The sequence below is a fragment of the Delphinus delphis genome, chromosome 7 (assembly GCF_949987515.2).
Source record: "Delphinus delphis chromosome 7, mDelDel1.2, whole genome shotgun sequence".
Lineage (NCBI taxonomy): Eukaryota > Metazoa > Chordata > Mammalia > Artiodactyla > Delphinidae > Delphinus > Delphinus delphis.
This window is the reverse complement of record NC_082689.1, coordinates 28,056,343-28,078,881: the sequence shown is the minus strand read 5'-3', so window position 1 is coordinate 28,078,881 and position 22,539 is coordinate 28,056,343. Positions and strand designations below refer to the sequence as shown.

General features: G+C 38.3%; 1 protein-coding gene across 3 annotated transcripts in view; it reads left to right on the top strand.

Annotated features, from left to right (window-relative positions):
• LOC138413842 (1-phosphatidylinositol 3-phosphate 5-kinase-like) overlaps nt 1-22,539 on the top strand; it is a 37,259-nt gene that overhangs the window by 3,049 nt on the left and 11,671 nt on the right. For 2 of the 3 annotated variants that reach the window (XM_069540839.1, XM_060016199.1), the window contains exons 2-9: nt 538-718; nt 2,503-2,652; nt 2,906-2,938; nt 5,649-5,767; nt 6,643-6,814; nt 13,008-13,215; nt 15,020-15,109; nt 21,896-22,034. In XM_069540839.1, the coding sequence (XP_069396940.1) occupies nt 547-718; nt 2,503-2,652; nt 2,906-2,938; nt 5,649-5,767; nt 6,643-6,814; nt 13,008-13,215; nt 15,020-15,109; nt 21,896-22,034 (1,083 nt within the window). In that variant the 5' untranslated portion in view covers nt 538-546. The remainder of the gene's footprint in view (nt 1-537; nt 719-2,502; nt 2,653-2,905; nt 2,939-5,648; nt 5,768-6,642; nt 6,815-13,007; nt 13,216-15,019; nt 15,110-21,895; nt 22,035-22,539) is intronic. The other variant, XM_069540840.1, reaches the window with a different exon arrangement.

The window sequence follows — 22,539 nt, the reverse complement described above, 5'->3', positions numbered from 1 at the left end:
GGTTATATAGAAATGTCGTTAAGGGATGACTATTTCGTTTCCTGTTCTTGGAAATATTCGTTTTTTATATTTTTTTGAAAGAAAACATTGAAATAAGTAAAATAAAACTTTGAGGAATTTGTATGCTTGTGTAAAACCAGTTTTCCCCTTTAAAAAGCTATTTTTTCAAAAAAGTCTTAAAATGAAAACTATGTAAATCATGTGAAAATCCTCTTTTTTCCTTTTTGCCTGCTCACATTTATGCCTTACCTTCAAATTTTTAATAATTTTGGTATTTTTCTGTATTTGAATAGTAATTTTGAAAATGAGATTGACTATATGTTCCTAGTTTTAGATAACTGAGACTCTTCCTTATGATCTAGACTTCAGTGTTTTCAAGTCTTAATTTGGAGTGTATGCTGAGCTAGATTTATTTACTCTTTGGTTTGTTTAGGTCTGAATTTTTGAAGTCAGATTTCTAGATATTTGGATGCTGTTTGGAATCAACCTTCGGGCTTCCTGAGGAACTTACTTTTGCTTATTTCTTTTGTTTATTAGACTCATGAAATGGCCACAGATGATAAGGCGTCCCCTACATTGGACTCTGCTGATGATTTGCCTCGATCTCCTACTAGTCCTTCTCACCTCACACACTTTAAACCTTTGACTCCTGATCAGGACGAACCTCCTTTTAAATCCGCGTATAGTTCTTTTGTAAATCTCTTTCGATTTAACAAAGGTAAGACTTATTCTTAAAGATCAGAGACCCTACCATCTTGATTCTCTGAAATTCTCTTGTTCAACTTTCATGCTGTGTCTTTGCAAGAAAGTGAAATATTAACAAGGAGGTAGCTTTATAATCATAGGTCACTGAAGTTAACTGCATAAGAAGAGAAAGCTAGAATTTTCACTTTAATCTTATTAATTATTGGCAACTGAAGATCAGAATTGAAAACTAAATATTACAAGGAGGTCTCTTTTTAAAGAGAAGTTAGCATTCTTTTTCTTTTCCTTTCTTAATATATCTCAGTTTTCTTAAGTTCATAGAATGGATTTTTCTCTTTTAGGGGTTAATAGCCAAAAAATTTTTATTTTTTGCAGTATGTGGACCTCTCATTGTTGTGGCCTCTCCCGTTGAGGAGCACAGGCTCTGGACACGCAGGCTCAGCAGCCATGGCTCATGGGCCCAGCCACTCCGCGGCATGTGGGATCTTCCCGGACTGGGGCACAAACCCGTGTCCCCTGCATCTACAGGCGGACTCTCAACCACCGCACCACCAGGGAAGCCCCCAAAAGATTTTAATTAAAGCAATGAAACTAAAGGGCCAGCACATGGGAGGAAGGGTTCATATTTTTCAAAAATTGAAAGCTGTCAGCAGGCTTGTTGTTGACCTGTTAAGGTATACATTTAATGACACCAAATGAAAAGATATTTTTAAAATGAGCTCTTTTTAAGTAATATATTTTTTACTTGTTAGAAGAATTAAAAAAAAAAACATGGCCTACATCTTTTGCTTTATATTTAGCTGTATTGTTTGAAATGTGTTAGAAAGTAATCCCTCTAGTTGTAACGGATTTGGGGGTTAATAGTTTAATTAACTCAGTAGAAATTTTAATAGTATTAACTGACTTTTATTAACAGTCATGTTGAAAGCTCTGTAAAACCTGTTAGTCCATTTTGAAGACAATAATCTTTTTTTTTTTTTTAAAGAAACCACAACAATCTTATTCTTTAGAATAGTTTTGGATTTATGGAAAAATTAGGAAAATAATACAGGAAGTTTTTATATACCCTTACACCCAGTTTCCTGTGTTATTAACATCTTACATTGGTAGAGTACATTTATTACAATTAATGAACTATTATTGATTCATTATTAGTAACTGAAGTAAGTATTTTATTCATATTTCTTCAGTTTTTACCTAATGTCCTTTTTCTGTTCCAGGATCCTGTCTAGGATACGTTACATTTAGCCATTAAATGACAGTAGTTTTTTTATTTAGCATATGTTTATTGAGCACCTACTATCCACTGGGCACTATTTTAATAGTACAAGGAATCTATCCCATAAATAAAGCAGAACAACAAAAAAATCACTGCCTTTGTGTAGAGCTTGCATTCTGTTTCCTTAAATATGCTCAAGAAATTTCTCATGAAAAGTAAAACAGGGACTTCCCTGGTGGTCCAGTGGTTAAGACTCTGTGATCCCAGTGCAGGGGGCCCGGGTTTGATTCCTGGTTAGGGAACTAGATCCCACATGCTGCAACTAAGACCCAGCTCAGCCAAATAAATATTTAAAAAAAAAAAAAGTGAAACAAACTGAAGGTCACATATACCAAGGATGTAATTTTGCCACCTTCTTTGAATTTCTCTCTCTTTTTTCTTTAAGAAAACCCTAATGTTTACTTAGGCATGTAATATAAGTACACATTCTTTCCTAAAAACTTCTCATCTATTTCCTTCTCTTTGCTGGACTCTGAGTCTTAGTTTTTCCAATAATTCCAAGCTTTTGTTTGCTGCAGAGAGAGGAGAAGGGGGTCAGGGAGAGCAACCATCTCTGAGTGGAAGTTGGACCAGCCCCCAGCTCCCTTCAAGGACACAATCTGTGAGATCACCTACACCTTATAAAAAACAGCTTAATGAGGAGCTCCAGCGGCGATCTTCAGTGTTAGGTATGACACTGTTCTCATTTCATTCCTCTCTGTGTATTAGACTTTTCCCATAGTCATTGTGTTTTGCAGGTTGTTTATTGACTTAACTTTTTTTCTATTTGGAATAGTCAGGTACTCTTGAGAATTAATGAAACTGTTACCTGGATAACTGTTGATACCTAAACAAGAGTTCTTAAACATTTCATTAAACTTTAGGCAAGGCAGAGCTTTCTTTGACTGTTTTTTGATTAATTACTTGCTTGGGTTTCAGCAGAGGACAGTTTGCGACACCCCCAGGAGAACACAGGTTAGTTTCAGCTTTGTGACTGACTGCTGTATCTGTTCTTGGGGTGGCCAGTGTAATGTGATGTGCATGCCTCTGGCTGCAGAAGTCTCTCAGTTCCATTAGCGGGCTGCCACTTGCTCTTGGCCTTCTGTCCTTGTCGGGGTGCAAGCTGTCATTGTGGCTGGATAAGCTGAGCTCCTCTTGCCTGTTTGTTCTCCATCCTGGTCTGCTACGTGGTCATGTCCTTCATTTTCATGCTGTAGTGGGATCAGCCTGAATCCACAGACTAGATAAAGTGAGTTGTTTTATGTTTTATTTCTGTTAGATTATTAAACTCAGTGCAGTGGTTTGCCCAACTCAAGGTGACAGGAGAAAGGCAATGAGAGGGGGCATAAGAGAGGGAAAAGGATGTAGCATTGGAAATCAGGTGTCCGTGAATGTCAGATCCTGCCTTGTCTGGCCAGTCTTCCCCATGAGGTCTTCGAGTGAAAAGTAGGCGGGCACAGGTAATGGTTGTTGGCAGAAGGATATTTTATTGCCGGTTGAGACTTGGCTCAGAACCTTCTTCTGGTGGGTCAGAGGAGAAGGAGAAACGAAGCAGAAGAAGAGTTTCACGCTAAGGACTGGAGCGGAGCTGGCTATATCACCTCTGTAGGTTTCCCAGGGCAAAGGGACTCAGCCTGCGTCATATCAGCTGTTTGGAAGGAAGAATCAGAAGGTAGGAAGAGAGAAATGAGCTCTTTACTCCAAATGGATGGAAGGAAGAGACCATCCCCACTTTTAACCTTAAACTCTCCTTAGCTCTTGAACCTGGCCTGTGGCAACACTCCTATTTTTGTTAAGGGAGCTCTTTTGACTAAATCCTATACTGAGTCAAGCATAGGATTTATTTGTTTATAAAATTGAGGAGTTGGACTAGAGTCTAATCATTTAGGGGTTACAAACTGACAGCCTACCAAACCTTGGCTTGATGTTTTGATAAACTTTAATTTAAATATCACTAGGTGGAGCTTGTAATGTCTGGTTTGCTGCAATCCCCACCATTCCTTACTGTCTTTTATCAAGTCCACTTGATTCTTTGATTTTGCCTTAGCTCCTAGAGGCATTTGAGTTTCACAAGCCTGGGACCGTTTTACCAATCTTTTCCTACTAAAAGGCTGTGATTCCACAGTCTACTAGCTCTGTGACCTTGGGAAGTTATTTAATTTTCTAATATTCATTTTACAAGAGAAGCAACTAAGATGATTTGCTTGAGGGCAGAGTGCTAGACCAGATTTTCTCTCATGTTTCTTTCATCTTCATCCATGATGAAACCATCATCTGTTGGTTCCAGGAACAGTCTTGCTCCTGCTTTTTCTGTGGATGATGCTGTTTTTACTTTCTCATACTCCTAAGTGGCTGAATGCAAGGGGCTTCACAACTAATTGTTGCCTGTGCATGGGAGCACAGCCTTACTGTTCTAACAGCTTCATCTTTCTCCTTTTTCAATTCGTAAATCATGGAGAGTTGGTTTATCACAGAGACTCAAGAACAATTTGCTCATTCTAATACACATACATTTTTATTCTAGTAATAACCCATGAGGTATCTGCTGAAATTAAGATATTATTTATAGAAACAAAGTTTTCTAACATAGGTGCTGTTTAGATAATTATTTCCGTAATTAATATCTTGGAAAATTCTTCGTCAATTTATACCAACTTCACATTTTTTTGTAATCTTTTCTTTCCCACTCAACCGAAACAAAGAACACCTAAATCTAATCTAGCAAACAAGTGAGTTTGGGAAGGATATAGAGAGAGCTATTTTCCATCTTGCTTTACCATAGATTATTAGGGTAATGAGTTTAAGCTAATAAGGATGTTCATCCTTTTCGTCAAGCCACCTCTACTTCATCCTTAGGTTTAGTAACTGCTGGAGCCAGGAATAGGTAGAAACTTCAGTTGTAATCTTGCTCTAAAATAAGGAAATGATACATGACAGCTTTGGTGGACACAAAGCTGGAACATGGGTGTGTTTTATTATTGACAGGACTGGCTTCAGTATTGCTGTTTCAAGAGCAAGTGATCCCGTCTAGTTTGGAACTGTAGGAGTAGGGAGGTGGCAGGGAAGGGTTGCATTGGGGTTCTAGCAATTCTTTGGGGAAGAGAAGTCTGCTTGGACATCGGTGAAGGGAAGTTTGTGGATAAATTACCATCCTGGATGTTCTGAAGTCTGTCAGACTCTGTGGGGTTGGCTATTAAATTCCTTTCTGATGATCTACTCCACGAGCCTTTGGGTTTGTGGTCTGCAGACTGAACTGAACTGTTCAACTCTGTCGCTGACCTGTTTGACTGTAGAGACTGGGCTAGGTAACACACAAGGATTGCTTTTCCTTCTGTTAAATTTCTCGCAGGAATTTGTAGCAGGACCGAAGGGCCCAAGAAATCATTAATGAATTTTGGGCCATGTTAAGTGATGCTCCCATCCAGGCCTTAAAATCATCATTGGTCACAGACAGTGTTTGTCTCAGGTAGCCTTCATTTGCTTGTGAAGCAGTGTTTCACATGGTAATAAGAAACACTTTCAACAGCCTCTTACCCTTATAAAGGCTAGTTTTAACTCTCAGTCTGTGTCACTGGCTGGGAGAATGTAAGTATTGATATATGCTAAAAATAAGAGGAACTTTGCATTGATACTAGAGACTATTAAGGTAGTGTTTTTTGTTTTTTGTTTTGTAAATCTGACTCAGATACCAGAAGGAAGGCAGAACCTGCCTTTGGAGGTCATGACCCTCGTACAGCTGTTCAGCTCCGAAGCCTCAGCACAGTATTAAAACGCCTCAAGGAAATCATGGAGGGGAAGAGCCAGGTACTGTCTAGAGGCTTTAGAAGATTACTTATTAAGCACTTACCTGGGGACCATGTGGTACTCACTAAAAATGGTACAATGCCACTTGAAAGAAAGTTCAGTTAATACTAACTTCACCTGTGGACACCATATTTTTTACTCATAAGTTCCTAATTTTAGTTTATCAATTTTTTTCATTTTATGGATTGTGCTTTTTGTGTTCTGTTTAAGAAATGTTTTTCTAGTCCGGGGTAGTAAATATTCTCCCATGGTTTCTTTAAGAAGCTTTATTATTTGTGTGAAGTATATGGATAAAGATTCACTTTTTTCCCCATGGATGTCCAGTTGGACCCAGTATCATTTTTTAATTTTTTAAAATTTATTTATTTATTTATTTATTGGCTGCGCCACATGGCATGCGGGTTCTTAGTTCCTGGACCATGGATCGAACCCGTGCCCCCTGCAGCGGAAGCTCAGAGTCTTAACCACTGTACCACCGGGGAAATCCCAGCACCATTTTTTTTTAAAGACAACCTTCACTGACTGCATTACAGATCTTGTCAGAAATCCATTTATATGTGTGAGGGTGAGTCCATATATGTCCAGGGCTCTCCTTTTTCTTCCACAGCTCCGTTTTTTCCTCCCACTAATACTCTGTCTAAATTTACTGTGGCTTTGGAATAAATCTTAATGGCTGACATTATACGTCCTTCAGTTTATTCTGCTTCAAGATTGTCTTGGTCATTTTGACCTTTTGCGTTCCCATATAAATTTTAGAAATAGCTTGTTAATTTCTGCAAAAGAAATTTTCTAGGATTTTGATTAGCATTGCATTTGCCATTGCATTTTAATAATCAGTAGTTTCAAGAAGCCTTCACACATTTTTATTGTTACAGGATAGTGACCTGAAGCAATATTGGATGCCAGATAGCCAGTGTAAAGAGTGCTATGACTGTAATGAGAAATTTACCACTTTTAGACGCAGACACCACTGCCGACTGTGTGGGCAGATTTTCTGCAGTCGTTGCTGCAATCAAGAAATCCCTGGAAAATTTATGGGTTATACAGGTAAATGGGCTGTATTGACACGTTTACAATTTTTAAAGATCATAACAATAAGATAGTTATAATACAGGACCCATGTTAAGTCATTTTTTAATTTTGGACATCATGTGTGAATTATGGGGTGCACAAACATGAGGGAGACATGGCTTTGCTTTTAAGGACCTTATAGTCAAATAATAAAGTAGATGGGGATATTCATAAATAACATGAGTAAAAGACAGTGTATCATAGATTCTAAAAAACCATGGGACCGTTAATGGTTTTTTTGTTGTTGTTTTTTTCTTTAAATTTTTAAAAAAATAAATTTATTTATTTATTTATTTATGGCTATGTTGGGTCTTCGTTGCTGTGCGCGGGCTTTCTCTAGCTGCAGTGAGTGGGGGCTACGGTTTGTTGTGGTGCGCAGGCTTCTCATTGTCGTGGCTTCTCTTATTGTGGAGCATGGGCTCTTGGCGCGCAGGCTTCAGTAGTTGTGGCACGTGGGCTCAGTAGTTGTGGCTCGTGGGCTCTAGAGCGCAAGCTCAGTAGTTGTGGCGCATGGGCTTAGTTACTCCTCAGCATGTGGGATCTTCCCGGGCCAGGGCTCGAACCCGTGTCCTCTGCATTGACAGGCGGATTCTTAACCACTGCGCCACCAGGTAAGCCCCATTAATGTTTATTAGACAAGTTGGTTGGAGTGATCACTAATTTATATTATTATGAGAGGTTTTTTTTTTTTTTTTTTTTTTTTGGCGGTACACGGGCCTCTCACTGCTGTGGCCTCTTCCGTTGCGGAGCACAGGCTCCGGACGCGCAGGCTCAGTGGCCATGGCTCACGGGCCCAGCTGCTCCGCGGCATGTGGGATCTTCCCAGACTGGGGCGCGAACCCATGTCCCCTGCATTGGCAGGCGGACTCTCAACCACTGCGCCACCAGGGAAGCCCTATGAGAGTTTTTATTTTACAAAATACAGATATCCCTTGAGTTATATGACAGTGTGCTTTAGCAAATTGCATTTACTCATATTCTTCCCTAAATTTTAGTAATACAGAGATTTAAAATTATTTGTTGAAGCAGAAAAAAACTAAACGGTGTGTGTAGTGATTAGGGAGTGGAAGTGGAAGGTGGGCAGAAGTTACCAAAAAGAGAACACTTCTGTTTTGTTAAAGTATATGTGTGTGTGTGTGTGTGTGTGTGTGTGTGTATGTATAATTTAAAAAAAATTTTTATTTATTTATGTTGGCTGCACCAGGTCTTTAGTTGCAGCATGTGGGAATCTTTTAGTTGCGGCATGTGGGATCTTTAGCTGTGGCATGTGAACTCTTAGTTGTAGCACGTGGAATCTAGCTCCCTGACCAGAGATTGAACCCAGGCCCTCTGCATTGGGAGCACGGAGTCTTAGCCACTGAACTACCAGGGAAGTCTGAGAACACTGTTAGTATCTCTCTCATGTTATTTTTATTATCATGTAGATCTTCCTTTTGGCCTTACTTCAAAAAAAAAGATTTTTTTTTTAACCTAAACTGCTTCAGAGTTCAGACCCCAGTTATCTTTCATCCAGATTATGGCTGCAGCTTTTAAAAGATTTTTTTACCTTTAGTTTTTCCCTATCTCGAATTCATTTTTCATACTCTAGTCAGTATCCTATTAAATGCTAATTTGATCATGTCAAATTCCCGTGCATAAAACCCTTTCAGAGTTCTCATTACCTATAGGATAAAATCCTATCTTGTTAATATGGTTGGTGTATGGATTCCTTAGGGCTTTCTTAACAAAATACCACAAACTGAATGGGTTAGGACAAACAGAAATTTGTTGTCTCAGTTCTGGAGGCCAGAACTACCATAATAGCCCTCATTCCACTGGTCAGGAACAAATGTAGGGATTTGTCATTTGCTGAGTATGTTTATTCCAGTTATATATTCTAGAACTGAGGGATAACCACAAATGGGTTCGGGGACTCACTGAACCCACTGTAAGATGGACCTAAGCTGGAACTCTGTTGATCACCTGACCTCTGTAAGCCCCTGCTCTGACTTAAAACCATAGTAACATTTTGTGCCTCTTGGAATTAGTGTTAATTCAGTGCCAAAGTCCAGTCATCTCCTAGAAGTTTGACTATTACCTTTTTCTCAATGCACTGTCACTCTGGTGAAAGGCTCTAGGTCCTTTGGGGAAGCCTTTTAGGAAGATAAACAGTATATATTTTTTGGCAGTGTAGTGGGGCCCTTCCTCAAGGTGACCCAGCCTCCCTTCATTCAAGGAATTTTGGGTCTGTAAATGGCTTAAGTCTGAGAATTGGTTGAGGGGTCATGACTCTTTTTGATTCAAGTCTGAGTTTTGTTCACTTGATCTAGAACTCTTTTTCTTATACAAATCCAGTAAGAGTTTAGAAGACTGCCCATTTACTTTTAGGAACACCATGATCAGATGTGTCATAGATCTCTGTATATGTTACACTATTCTGCTTACAGCTTTGACTCTGATGTCTCTTCTGGTAACATGCCTACCTTGTCTTTGTCGATTAAATGCCACCACTCTGCCCCTGCCAACCTGGGATCCAGTGGTCCCCAGTGCATTTAGATTTCCCAGTTTAGCACCAGCAGTTCCCACTATAATGGGTGACTGCAAAGCTCTACAGGGATGCTGGGGCTCCCCTCACAAATTTTTTTTCTCATAGTCATGGTGAAAGGTATGTCCCCTGGCTCCTCCTGGGGCAAGCGAGCAGATCTTACTTGGTAAATCTGCTCTTAACAGTCTCCCTAAGCTTTTGGATCCCTTCCTTTATAGCATTCCAGGGTAATTCTGGCATTTCAACTTCATTTAGTATAGGACACTTTTGGTCCATGTTTTAGCCAACCAACCAATTAACCAGACTGTTAGAGCCCCTTTGAACACCTTGAGCTATAACATTAAATCCAGAATCTCTGCTTAGTGGGTCCATATCAATAGATCCAGTTTGATCTGACTTTATGTTCTTTCCAGTATTATTCTATACCCTTGGTAGCCATTCCCACACATATTCCCTGGATTTCTGTTTGTCTAAATTGGAAAAATCATGTAGTTCTTTTGGAGTGTAGTGTACTTCCCTCATGGGTCACACTTTATAACTCTCCTTTCAGGGGACCTGAGTCTTATTATAGGCCTAGAAGCAAAGAGGGTAGTGGGAGTGGGTCCTGAGGAGAGTAAGCAGGGTCTTGCAAGGCAGCTAACTCATGGGAGGCCGTTGTGAATTTTTCAGGCAAAGCAGGGTTAATCTCAGACAGGGTGGAAAGGCTACTTCTACTCGCAAAGAAGACTAAGTAGAAGTTGGCAGTTCAGTGTTCCCAGCTTCCCCAAATATCCCCTTCCAGTTTTCAGGATTTCATTCCTTTCTAATCAATGCCCTAACTTTAATAGACACACCGTAAGGTTAAGTGATTCAGTGTGTGTTGTGGTTCAGTCACTTGCATGATGAGACTCTTGGTTTGATTTTCAGCAGTCTCAGTTCTGCAGCTGTGTATGGTTCTTTCAGGGAAGACATAGACACTTTGAGGTACATTGTACAGTTCTTGAGCTGGGAATCTGAATTCCTGATGTCATTCTTTTCCCTTTTTGTCCAGTGCAATTAGGAGCAGCTAATCTCATACTCATTAGTTTGACAAAAATGTTCTAAGATGTGCAGTACATGGTAAGTCAGGTCTTTGCCTCTTATAAGTATTTGATTAGGAGTATCCATAGGTGATACTTACGTGACTCTGTTGCCCCATCACACCGTGGACTATCAGCATTCTCTTTACCACTGGAAATAGAGTCCTTATTGCCTTTAAATCTAATTAGAGAACCAATTCCAGAAACCCAAAAACGAATTCAGAAAATTCAACCTTAAGATTTTGTTGCTCTAGAACTTCTCTTGGTACCAAAATTTGTATTAGGGTTCTCCAAAGAAACAGAACTAATAGGGTATTTACGCCCCTCCCCGCCACCCCCCCAGCACACACACATTTATATAGAAAGAAAGATTTATTTTAAGGAACTGGCTCAAGTGATTAAGGGAGCTGGCAAGTCTGAAATTCTTAGCATAGGCCAGCGGGCTGGAAACTCAGGCAGAATTTCTGTCTTAAAGACTCGAGACAGGACTTCCCTGGTGGCGCAGTGGTTAAGAATCCTCTTGCCAGTTCAGGGGACACGGGTTCGATCCCTGGTCCGGGAAGGTCCCACATGCCATGGAGCAACTAAGCCCGTGCGCCACAACTACTGAGCCTGCGCGCCACAGCTACTGAAGCCCACGTGCCTAGAGCCCGTGCTCCGCAACAAGAGAAGCCACCGCAACGAGAAGCCCGTGCACCGCAACAAAGAGTAGCCCCTGCTCGCCACAACTAGAGAAAGCCCGTGCACAGCAACGAAGACCCAACGCAGCCAAAAATAAATAAATAAATAAGACTTGAGACAGAATTTTTTCCTTTTTTTAAGAATCCTCAGTCTTTGATCATAAGGCCTTCAAATGATTGGATGAGATCCATCCACATTATGGAGGGTAATCTGGTTAAAGTCAGCAGATGGTAAATATTAATCATGTCTTAAAAAAAAACCCTTCACAGTAACAACTAGACCATTGTTGGACCAAATAATCAGTCTTGCCAAGTTGACACATAAAATTAACCGTTGCAGATGGGACAATGAATTCTGGGCACAATTGTATATCCAGGCTGCGAATAAATACCTAGAATACCTAGGCACATAGAAACAGATCAATGAATGTTAAGTTATAGTGGTGTAGCAGTGCTATCTCTGTATCTGCTGTGCAACTTTCTGATTATATGTGTCTCTTGTCCCCAGTGGACTGAGTTCTTTGATGGCAGGGCTGTATCTCATTGACCTTTTTACCACATCCTTTAATTTAGGCATGCGCTCAGTAGGCCCTTGCTGGTGAGGATTCTTCAGGAAATGAGAACTTTTCTGGTCTGGGTTGGCTCCCTTTATTGATCTGATCATTTTCATTCTAACAGCTGAACGATGAAGGGAGATTTCCTTTACAGTGTAAGAACCAAGCCTTTGTTATGGCAACTTAAGAACCTTTCTGCAGGAAGTAATTTCATCTCCTTACTACAATTCTACTTTGGTCAGCCGGTGGTAGTATGTCCTAGCACTCTCATTTATCCTGGACTGGAATTCAATTTTTTTGGGGGGGCTCTTGATTGGAGATATCGTTCTTTAGATTCATCTGTTGAATCATGGTGTTAAAAATGAGTAACACAAGTGATATGTAACTTTGCTTAAAATACATGCATAATTTAATAAAGCTGAGTACTATGTAATAGTTTTCTTAAAATGAGAAATAAAAGACCCTTTATTGTACTTGGTAGTAATTATGGTAAAAACACAGTACAGTTGACTTTCAGAAGTCTTTTGTTCTTGTCACTTCAGTTCTCTAAATGTTAATGGTAAAAAGAATTATGGTAGAATTGTTACGTAACATGTTATTAGTAAAGTTTAATTATCTTACCTCCTTTTTTAGTACACTAAATTGTTATAGAATCACACAAAAATTGTAACAGAAAAAGGGTAGAAATGAAAACTTACATTTGGGCAGGACTGCATCCTGAAAAAAGATGCATTTAAAATTATTAAATAGCCTTATTGTTTGTCTTCCCAAGAATATTTCATTTCCACCCTTACTTTCACTATAAGAATTTCCTTTATACTTCCCCCCCTATATTTCATATTGCTTGTAAGCCAATTTTGTTAGTTTGTTTTTAAAACTGTGCCCCCTTGTGGAGACCACTCTTCATGGCTTCATATAGATAGCTAAATAACATTTTCCTCCTTACTTGTTATTTAGGGAAAAAGTGTTACTTCTATTTGTATTGGTTTATATACTCAATTAAAAAAAATTTTTTTCTTGAACATTCTGTCTCTGATAGATCCCTTACTTCATTTTTAGAACCTTGAGGAATATTCTTTTAGCAGAGTTTTCTAGTACCTTGAGTCATATTTTCTTGTTATAAATATTTGAGGTAATTTGGATACCTCGATGGATTTTGCATAATGATGGTTTTTAAAATATATAACAGAGCTAACAAAGTTACTTTACTTTTAAAAGATGTCTTTTTTGGTAGTCTTTACTTGAGGATGGTTCCTGTTATTAGATTAACTAGTAACCCAAGGGTTTAATGTGTTCTGGTAAGTAATATGTTAGTTATCTTTTACTTAATTTTCTTTTTTTTTTTCCTCCTAGGGGACCTCCGAGCCTGTACATACTGTAGAAAAATAGCCTTAAGTTATGCTCATTCCACAGACAGCAATTCCATTGGTGAAGACTTGAATGCTCTTTCAGATTCTCCTTCCTCTGTGTCTGTACTTGATCCGAGTGAACCCCGAACACCTGTAGGGAGTAGAAAAGCCAGCCGCAACATATTTTTAGAGGATGATTTTGCCTGGCAAAGGTACTGTCACTTACATGTAATTTTATTTATATTTGATAAATACTGATAGTCTTGTGACCTAAGGGTGCTTTAAGTTAACATTTAACTTCTTTGAATTGTTTCCTGAAAATACACCGTTTTCTCCTTTTTTCTCAGCTTGCCTTAGGAAGGATCACAGAAGATGTTTATGGATAGTGATAATGTTGACTAATTAGAATGTTAGCTCCACAAGAGGAGAGACTTTTTCTTGTTTACTCTTCTACACCTGGCACCAAGAACAGTGTGTGGCGTATATATGATCCTGATAATATTTGTTGAATAAACAACAGAAGTTATTTCCATTAATAATTTCTAACGTAGCCTTCTTTGAGAAGGAGGATGCTCATAAGATTTGTGTTCATAATATTTGCAAATGAAATTAGATTTTTTTCCTTCCTGAGGAACATTTCATCTCTTCTTGTATGTCTAAATATGCTACACTGTCTGGTTGTGGAGGATGTTACTCTTTCTTTACCTGGAACTGTTTGAATTAGAATCCTAGATTCATCAGTTTCTGGTTGTTTTTCGTTAGCTAAATAATTTTCTCATGCATCGTACCAAATATGGCCACGTCAGAGTGCTTGAAGTTTTAAGTAGCATCTTTCTGTTATTTTCTCAGTTACCTCTTAATGGAGTGAGGAATTAATAGGTAACCAATGAATTTAGACAAAAGTAAAAAATGAATGAATTATACCTACATTCAACATGTATGAATCTCGGGGATATAATGTGGAGGAGAAAAGAAAGTCACATATGATATAGCCAGTGATTATTTATAGAAAGTTCAAAAATATACAAATGAATACACTGTCTAGGGATACAAACATGGTAAACTTAAAGAAAAGGAGGAGAATGATAAATATAAAATTTACAACAGTAGTTTCATTGAGGGCAGGGAAGGGAATGGGATTGGGTCAGGGGAACAAGCACTTCAAAGTCGATGGTAATGTTCTTTTTCTTAAATTGCTCCATGGGTGCATTGGTGTTTGTGGCATCCTGATTCTTTATACCTTACATATATTTTATAAGTTTTAAAGATTGACTCTGCGTTTAATGAACAAGAAAGAAAGGAGAGGGATTCTTCATTTCTTACTTCAGTAAGCAATGCCATGTGGATGCCTGGCCCTGTTGTGTGAGCCCAGAATTGGCAAGTGTGATTTAATAAAACAAACCAGGTTTGAAAGCTTCCTGGGAGATGCCGGATAGATGTCAAAGGCAGAATAACTTTAGGTTCTGTGCTAATAGTTTAATGTTCATTCTCTTTTAGCCATCATATCTCTGTGGTAGGCACTACTTTCTCCTTTTGACAGATGTGGGTGCTGAAGTTCAGAGAGATTAAGTAACGTGCCCAAGGTCACACAACTAGTAAGAGGTAGAGCCTGCACTTGGACCTAGGTTTGTGTGACTCTGCAGTGCTATTCCACCTAGTTATGGGGACTGAGAATAACATATTTGAACTCAGGTTTCCGGCCCCCCTCAAAGCACTTCAATTTTGTATATGTGATGTGAGAAGGAGTTCTACAAGTCACTCATCCAGCCAATTTTATTATTTTATTGACACCCATTATACTTAATATAACTCTCTTTATCGCTTTTTTGGTATTTGATATCCTTAAGACAAAAACCATCCTATTTCCACTTCAACTAAAAGAAGAGAACAAAAATGACCCATAAGCTCATTATTGCAGAAAAACAACCTGCTTTTAAATGTTAAAGCATTTTATTGAAATTGGATTTGCCTGTAACTCTCTTAAATCATCTCAGTATTTTCTTATTTTCTTTATAGTTTGATTCATCCAGACTCCTCAAATAATGCTCTTTCAACAAGACTTGTATCTGTTCAAGAGGACGCTGGGAAATCTCCTGCTCGAAATAGGTAAACTGCCAAATGAAAACACTGTTCTGTGTCTGGTTTTTCTTTTTTATAGTAATGAGAAGAACAGACATAAAATGGAGGGGATTGATTGTTATACACTTTCTTAGCTCTGAAAGCTGAACTAAACTATCGTTTCCTTTTTGCTAGTTAGCTGTCACTTGCATTCTCTCAGTGGCCATTTCTACTACTCTCTATTGGCTTCAGATCTCGGAAACTTCATTCCTTCTTTCTTCACGCTTAACAGGTGACCTCTCTTTCAGTTACACAGCAAAGAGGGGAGATAACAGACGAGGATGTCCTCAACTCTTAACATCACTTACCAACTTGATTACAGTTGCAGCTCATGCTTTCTCTTTACTTCTGGTTCTCCACTTGTGTTCTGGTTCTCATCCCTTACTAGTTTTTATTAGTTACTCTATTAGTGTTCCTTATCTTTCACTTCTCTCTGCTGACTCCTTACTGTCTGCATTTAAACAAACTCATGTCTTACCTATTAAAAACAAACAAACAAAACCCCTCCTTTGTGTTTTACCTCTAGTTATCTGTAGTCTCAATTTATTTTCTTAGGCAAATTCCTTGAAATAATAGCCCATAACTGTTCTATACCTGCACACTTCCTTCTCCTTTTCAACTTACTAGAGTGTTACTAACATCCACACCTCCCCACCAAAAATAGTCATTACAAAATCAATTGGTAAGTGGTTATAAACCTGAAGAACTAGATATCTGACTCACCATGGTTTAACATACTTTCAGTTTATTCTTCAACAAGTAATTAATAGGTACTTGTATAACAGTGAATCAAATAAACAAAAATTTAAAGCATATGAAAACATAAGGAATAGGGGAGGAGGTTGGAATTTTTGTGTTTTTTTTTAGATTTTTTTTTTGATGTGGACCATTTTTAAAGTCTTTGAATTTGTTACAATATTGCTTCTGTTTTATGTTTTGGATTTTTGGTGGTGAGGTGTGTGGGATCTTAGCTCCTCGACCAGGGGTTGAACCCCCCGCACCGCCACCTGGCATTAGAAGGTGACGTCTTAACCATTGGACCACCAGGGAAGTCCCAAGGTTGGAATTTTGAATAGTGTGGTCAGTGAAGACCTCAGAGATGGTGATGTTTAAGCAAAGACTTGAGGAAGTGAGGGAGTAAGCCATGTGGAAATTTTGTAGAAGAGTTTACCAAGCAAACAGGGAATCGCTAATTTCTGAGAGGGAACATGCCTGGCAGGGAATAACAAAGAGTCCTGTGTGCCAGGAGTAGAACCTTCTTACAATTCATTGTAAGGGCTTTGTCGTTTAATGAGTGAGATGGGAAGCCGTTGGCGAGTTTCATTTTTTATTTATTTTGAAAATATTTTATACTTGCAAAAAAGTCGCAAGTAATAGAGTTAAATAAGTTTTCACATATTCTTCATTAAGGTTCACTAATTTACATTTTGCCCATTTGCTTTGTTACTTTTTTTTTCTAGACTATTTGAGAGTAAGTTGCAGACATCATCCTTTACTTCAAAAAAAACTTATAAACTTCACTTTGTAGAGCAGTTTTAGGTTCACAGCAGGATTGACGGGAAAGTACAGAGAGTTCCCATATCCCCCTGCTCCCCACAGCCTCCCTCACTATAACCATCTCACACTAGAGAAGCATGTTGTTAAAGCTGACGAACCTGTAATGACACAGCATTGTCACCCAAGTCTGTAGCTTACATTAGGGTTCACTCTTGGTGTTGTACATTTTGTGGGTTTAAACAAATATATAAGGACATATATTCACCATTATAGTAAAGTACAGAATAGTTTCCGTGTTTTAAAAATCCTCTGTGCTCTGCTTATTGATCCCTCCCTCCCTGCCTCACCCGTGGCAACCACTGATCTTTTTACTGTCTTCATAGTTTTGCCTTTTCCAGAATGTTATATAGTTGGAGTCATACAGTATATAATCTTTTCAGGTTGATTCCTTTCACTTAGTAATATGCATTTTAGTTTCCTTCTTGTGTTTTTATGGCTCGATAACTCATTTCTTTTTAGCAATGAAGAATATTCCATTGTCTGGAAGTACCACGGTTATATTTATCCACTCACCTATTGAAGGACATCTTGGTTGCTCCCAAGTTTTGGCAACTATGAATAAGGCTTCATAAACATCCATGTGCGGGTTTTCGTATGGATATGTTTTTTATTCATTTGGGTAAATACCAAGGATTGTGATCACTGGATCCTGTGGTTAAGAGTATGTTTAGTTTTGTGAGAAACTGCCAAACTCTCTCCTAAAATGGCTGTACTATTTTGCATTCCCACCAACAATGAATGGGAGTTCTGTTGTTACATATCCTTGGCAGTATTTGGTGTCATCTGTATTCTGGATTTTGGCCATTCTAATAGGTGTATAATGCTGTCTCATAATTTGCGTTTACCTAACGATGTGATGTTGAACATCTTTTCATATGCTTCCATCCTTTCCATCTGTATACATTCTTTGGTGACGTGTCTGTCTAGGCTTTGGCCCATTTTTTAACTGAGTTTCCTTATTGTTGAGTTTTAAGAGTTCTTTGTATATTTTGGATAACCGTCCTTCGTCAAATGGGTCTTTCGCAGATATTTTCTCCCAGTCTCTGGCTTGTCTGCTGACTCTCTTGCTGTTGTCTTTTGCAGAGCATAAGTTTTTAATTTTAATGAAGTACAGCTTATCAATTTTTCATGGATTATGCTTTCGTGTTGTATCCAAAAAGTCATCTCCATACCCTAGGTCATCTAGATTTTCTCCTATGTAATTTTCTGGAGTTAGTTTTACGTTTTACATTTAGGTCTGTGATTCATTTGGAGTTAATTTTTTAGAAAGGTAGAAGGTATGTGTCTAGGTTAATTTTTTTGCATGTGTATGTCCAGTTGTTCCAGCACCATTTGTTGAAAAGACTGTCTTTGCTCCATTGTATTGCCTTTTCTCCTTCATCAAAGATTAGTGACTATATTTATGTGGATCTGTTTCTGGGCTCCCTGTTTTGTTCCATTGATCTATTTGTTCTTTTACCAGTACCACATTGTCTTGGTTACTGTAGCTTTATGGTAAGTCTTAAAGTTGGATTGTGTCAGTCCTCCCACTTTGTTCTTCTCCTTCAGTATTATGCTGGCTATTCTGGGTCTTTTGCCTCAGCATATAAACCTTAGAATCAGTTTGTCAGCATCCACAGAATAACTTGCTGGGATTTTGATTGAGATTGTATTGAATCTGTAGATCAGGTTGAGAAGAACTGACACCTTCACAATATTGAGTCTTCTTATCCATGAACAATGACTATTTCTCCATTAATTTAGTTCTTTGATATCTTTCATCAGAGTTTTGTGGTTTTCCTCATTCAGATCTTGTATATATTTTGTGAGATTTATACTTAAGTATTTCATTTTTTTGGGTGCTGATGTAAATGGTAATGTGTTTTAATTTTTTTTTTTTTTTTTTTGCGGTACGCGGGCCTCTCACTGCTGCAGCCTCTCCCGCCACAGAGCACAGGCTCTGGACGCGCAGGCTCAGCGGCCATGGCTCACGGGCCCAGCTGCTCTGCGGCATGTGGGATCCTCCCGGACCGGGGCACAAACGCGCGTCCCCTGCATCAGCAGGCGGACTCTCAACCACTGCGCCACCAGGGAAGCCCTGTGTTTTAATTTTTAACTTCACTTATTCATTGCTGTTATATAGGGAAGTGACTGACTTTTGTATATTAACTTTGCATCATGCAACCTTGCTATAGTTCTGGGAGTTTTTTTGGTTGATTCTTTCAGATTTTTACACAGATGACCATGCCGTCTGTGAAGAAAGACAGTTTTAATTCTTCCTTCCCATTCTGTATTCCTTTTATTTCCTTTTCTTATTACATTAGCTAGTGCTTCCAGTATGATTTTGAAAATAAGTGTTAAGAGAGGACATCCTTGCCTTGTTCCTGCCTGAGCAGTTGACAGAGTTGCCATTTATTGATATGGGGAAGAGGGGAGGAACATTTAGACATGTTGAATTTGAGATACCTTCTAGACATCCAACTGAGATATCAAATAGTTGGAGGTATACATCTAGAGTTCAGGAGAGGAATATAAGTCGGAGATATAAACTTGGGTGTTGTTATCATGTGGATGGTATTTAAAACTATGAACCTGTGTGGAGATAATCAAAAGAGTGAGTGTGGAAAGTGAGGAAGTACAGACCAGGGACTGAGACTGGGGAAATGAGGAGGAACCAGAAAAGGAGACTGAGAAGGAGAGACTAGTGATAAGGTGAAAGGGAGTCAGGAGAGTGTGTTGTCTTAGTAGCCAAGTGAAGAAAGTATTGTATTTCAGGGAAGAGGGAGTTATCCTGCTGATATGTCAAATGAGATGAGGAGTAAAAACTGATTATGGGATTTAACAATAACAGTGGTATAGGCCATTTCAGTGGGTTGTTCGGGGATCTGGCGAAAGTGGAAGAAGAATTGGAGACGAGTTTTGTTATACTGAAGCAGGGGAATGCACTAGAAGAATGTGAAGTCAAGACAGTTTTTTAAAAGATGGGACAATTTCCAAGATTCCTGTTGGCACATATACAAATGTAGAGATAGCTCTGCTAGTTTACAGTGTATCTCTGTGTGTTTTGAATTAGTGCTAATATTGATGTATGTTTTTAGGAAAGATGTAATTTAGTCAGTGAGTACTGTCTCTAAATAAAATTTTAGCTAGCATTCTTACCACTAGGCTACTTATTTGAATATTTGACAACAAAATTGACTAATTTTCTTTTACTTTCATTGCCACTATATCAGAATATGTGTAGGGATGATGGACTTTTAGAGAAGAAGAATGCATGGATAAAGCACATATTGGACAAGAGACTTTAATTGGTTGAATAAGACATAGTGGCAACTTTTCACTAAAAGAACATGCCAAGTCATGAAGAAGAAAAAAAAAAAGAGGAAAAAAAACCCATGAAGAACTGGTTATTTAAAAAGTCTTGTTTATAGACTATATTTATTTGATATCAGGGTTTCTTATTAAGAATGATTTTTTTGCCTAAACCTGTTACAGACCTGTGGATAATTTCTTAAATTATTTTACGAATATCTTTATGCTAGGAGAACATAGGTTTTCAATTGAGACCTGGTTTGAATGGCAGTCCTGTTATTTATTAGCTGAGTTAGACAAATTCCTTAATCTCTGACTCTTGATTTCTTTATCTGTAGAATGGATCTAGTTGTACATATTCAGTAGGATTCTGTGAGACCAAATGAGGGAAAATACATCCTGGGAGGGACTTGAACACATTGTAGATGCTTCTGCCTTTTATCCTTTATATAGAAGCTAAATTGGGTTTCATTTTCTCTGCGTAGAAGCTAACTAAATTTCTAGTTAAAATTTATTTATAAGTAAATGCTTGCTGCTGTTGATATTTCATTTGCAAGTCACTTATCTGGTAACTTATTGATATTACACTTACCTAATGATTGACTGTAAACTTTAGAAATACAATTTTTTCCTGTGTTAAAAAAAAAAGGATATTTTGTAAGTACTTATATACCAAGAGAGGAAATAAATTTTCACTACTTTTTCTATTGATCAAATTCAAAATAATAATTGAGGACAATATTTTTAACATAGGTCTACTAATGAGAAGAAAGGAATTCTTTTTCGGGGGATGATTTTGCTGAGTTGGGGTTCAAAATTAGGGGGTTTCTTGTCATCAGAATATTATAGATGTTCAACTAAAAAAAAACTCGTTAGTTCAGTGGTTATGCAAAAAGTTTTTGGATTGTGGGCCATAATTTCCCATGCCTGATCTGCAAGATTTTTTCTGCATTTAGACTGTGATGCTTTGTATTTGTCAATTAAAAAAAAGAAAACACCCTAATTTTCAGCATTTTAAGAAGAGTTTGTATTTATTCCTTTGAGATATTACTGCTGTATGAACTAAATCTATAATTTTTTTTCTGTAGTTTTTTCATGATGACTTTTTTTAAACATCTTTATTGGGATATAATTGCTTTAGAGTGATGTGTTAGTTTCTGCTTTATAACAAGGTGAATCAGCTGTACATATACATATATCCCTATATCTCCTCCCTCTTGCATCTCCCTCCCACCCTCCTTATCCCACCCCTCTAGGTGGTCACAAAGCACTGAGCTGATCTCCCTGTGCTATGCAGCTGCTTCCCACTAGCTATTTTACATTTGGTAGTGTATATATGTCCATGCCACTCTCTCACTTCGTCCCAGCTTACCCTTCCCCCTCCCCGTGTCCTCAAGTCCATCCTCTACGTCTGCGTCTTTATTCCTGTCCTGCCCGTAGGTTCTTCAGAACCATTTTTTTTTTCTTTTAGATTCCATATATATGTGTTAGCATATGGTATTTGTTTTTCTCTTTCTGACTTAACTTTACTCTGTATGACAGACTCTAGGTCCATCCACCTCACTACAAATAACTCAATTTCGTTTCTTTTTGTGGCTCAGTAATATTCCATTGTATATATATGCCATATCTTCTTTATCCATTCATCTCTCTATGGACACTTAGGTCCATAATGACTTTCTTTTAAACTTAATTTGAAATAATTACAGACTAACATAGAAGTTGGAAATAATAGTGCAGAGAATTTCTGGATACTCTTGTCCCAACTTCCCCAATGATAGTATCATACATAACCATCATAACTACTTTTAAAAGTGCCCTTAACATTGGCAAGTAACCATTTATTTAAAAATGAACTTTCATTGTAATCCTGTTTATTGATGAAGAACTTACAACTGTGTTTTCACTTTCTGTTTTTATTTCCAGATCAGCCAGCATTACTAACCTGTCACTGGATCGATCTGGGTCTCCCATGGTACCATCATATGAGACATCTGTCAGTCCCCAGGCTAACCGAACATATGTTAGGACAGAGACCACTGAGGATGAACGCAAAATTCTTCTGGTACCGGTCTAGTGTCTTTGACCCATTGCAACTTTTGAGCATAAAGAATGTTTATCTCACTAATTATTTTTTTAAGACAAATACAAATGAAATAGCCAGTTATCATATAAATTAAATAGAGGAAATAATTTGCTTAAGTTTTTCTTAGGATGACCTGAAATTGGTCAAGCATTCCATGCTCATATGCTACATTAATATTTTCTTATTTTTTTTTTTTTTTTTTTTTTTTTTTTTTTTTTTTTTTGCGGTAGGCGGGCCTGTCACTGTTGTGGCCTCTCCCGTTGCAGAGCACAGGCTCCAGACGCGCAGGCTCAGCAGCCATGGCTTACAGGACCAGCCGCTCTGCGGCATGTGGGATCTTCCCGGACCGGGGCACGAACCCCTGTCCCCTGCATTGGCAGGCGGACTCTCAACCAGTGCGCCACCAGGGAAGCCCCTAATATTTTCTTGACTGCTTTCATCTGGCAAAATCAGAATTCAGATGCTTACATAATACTAGAGCTTA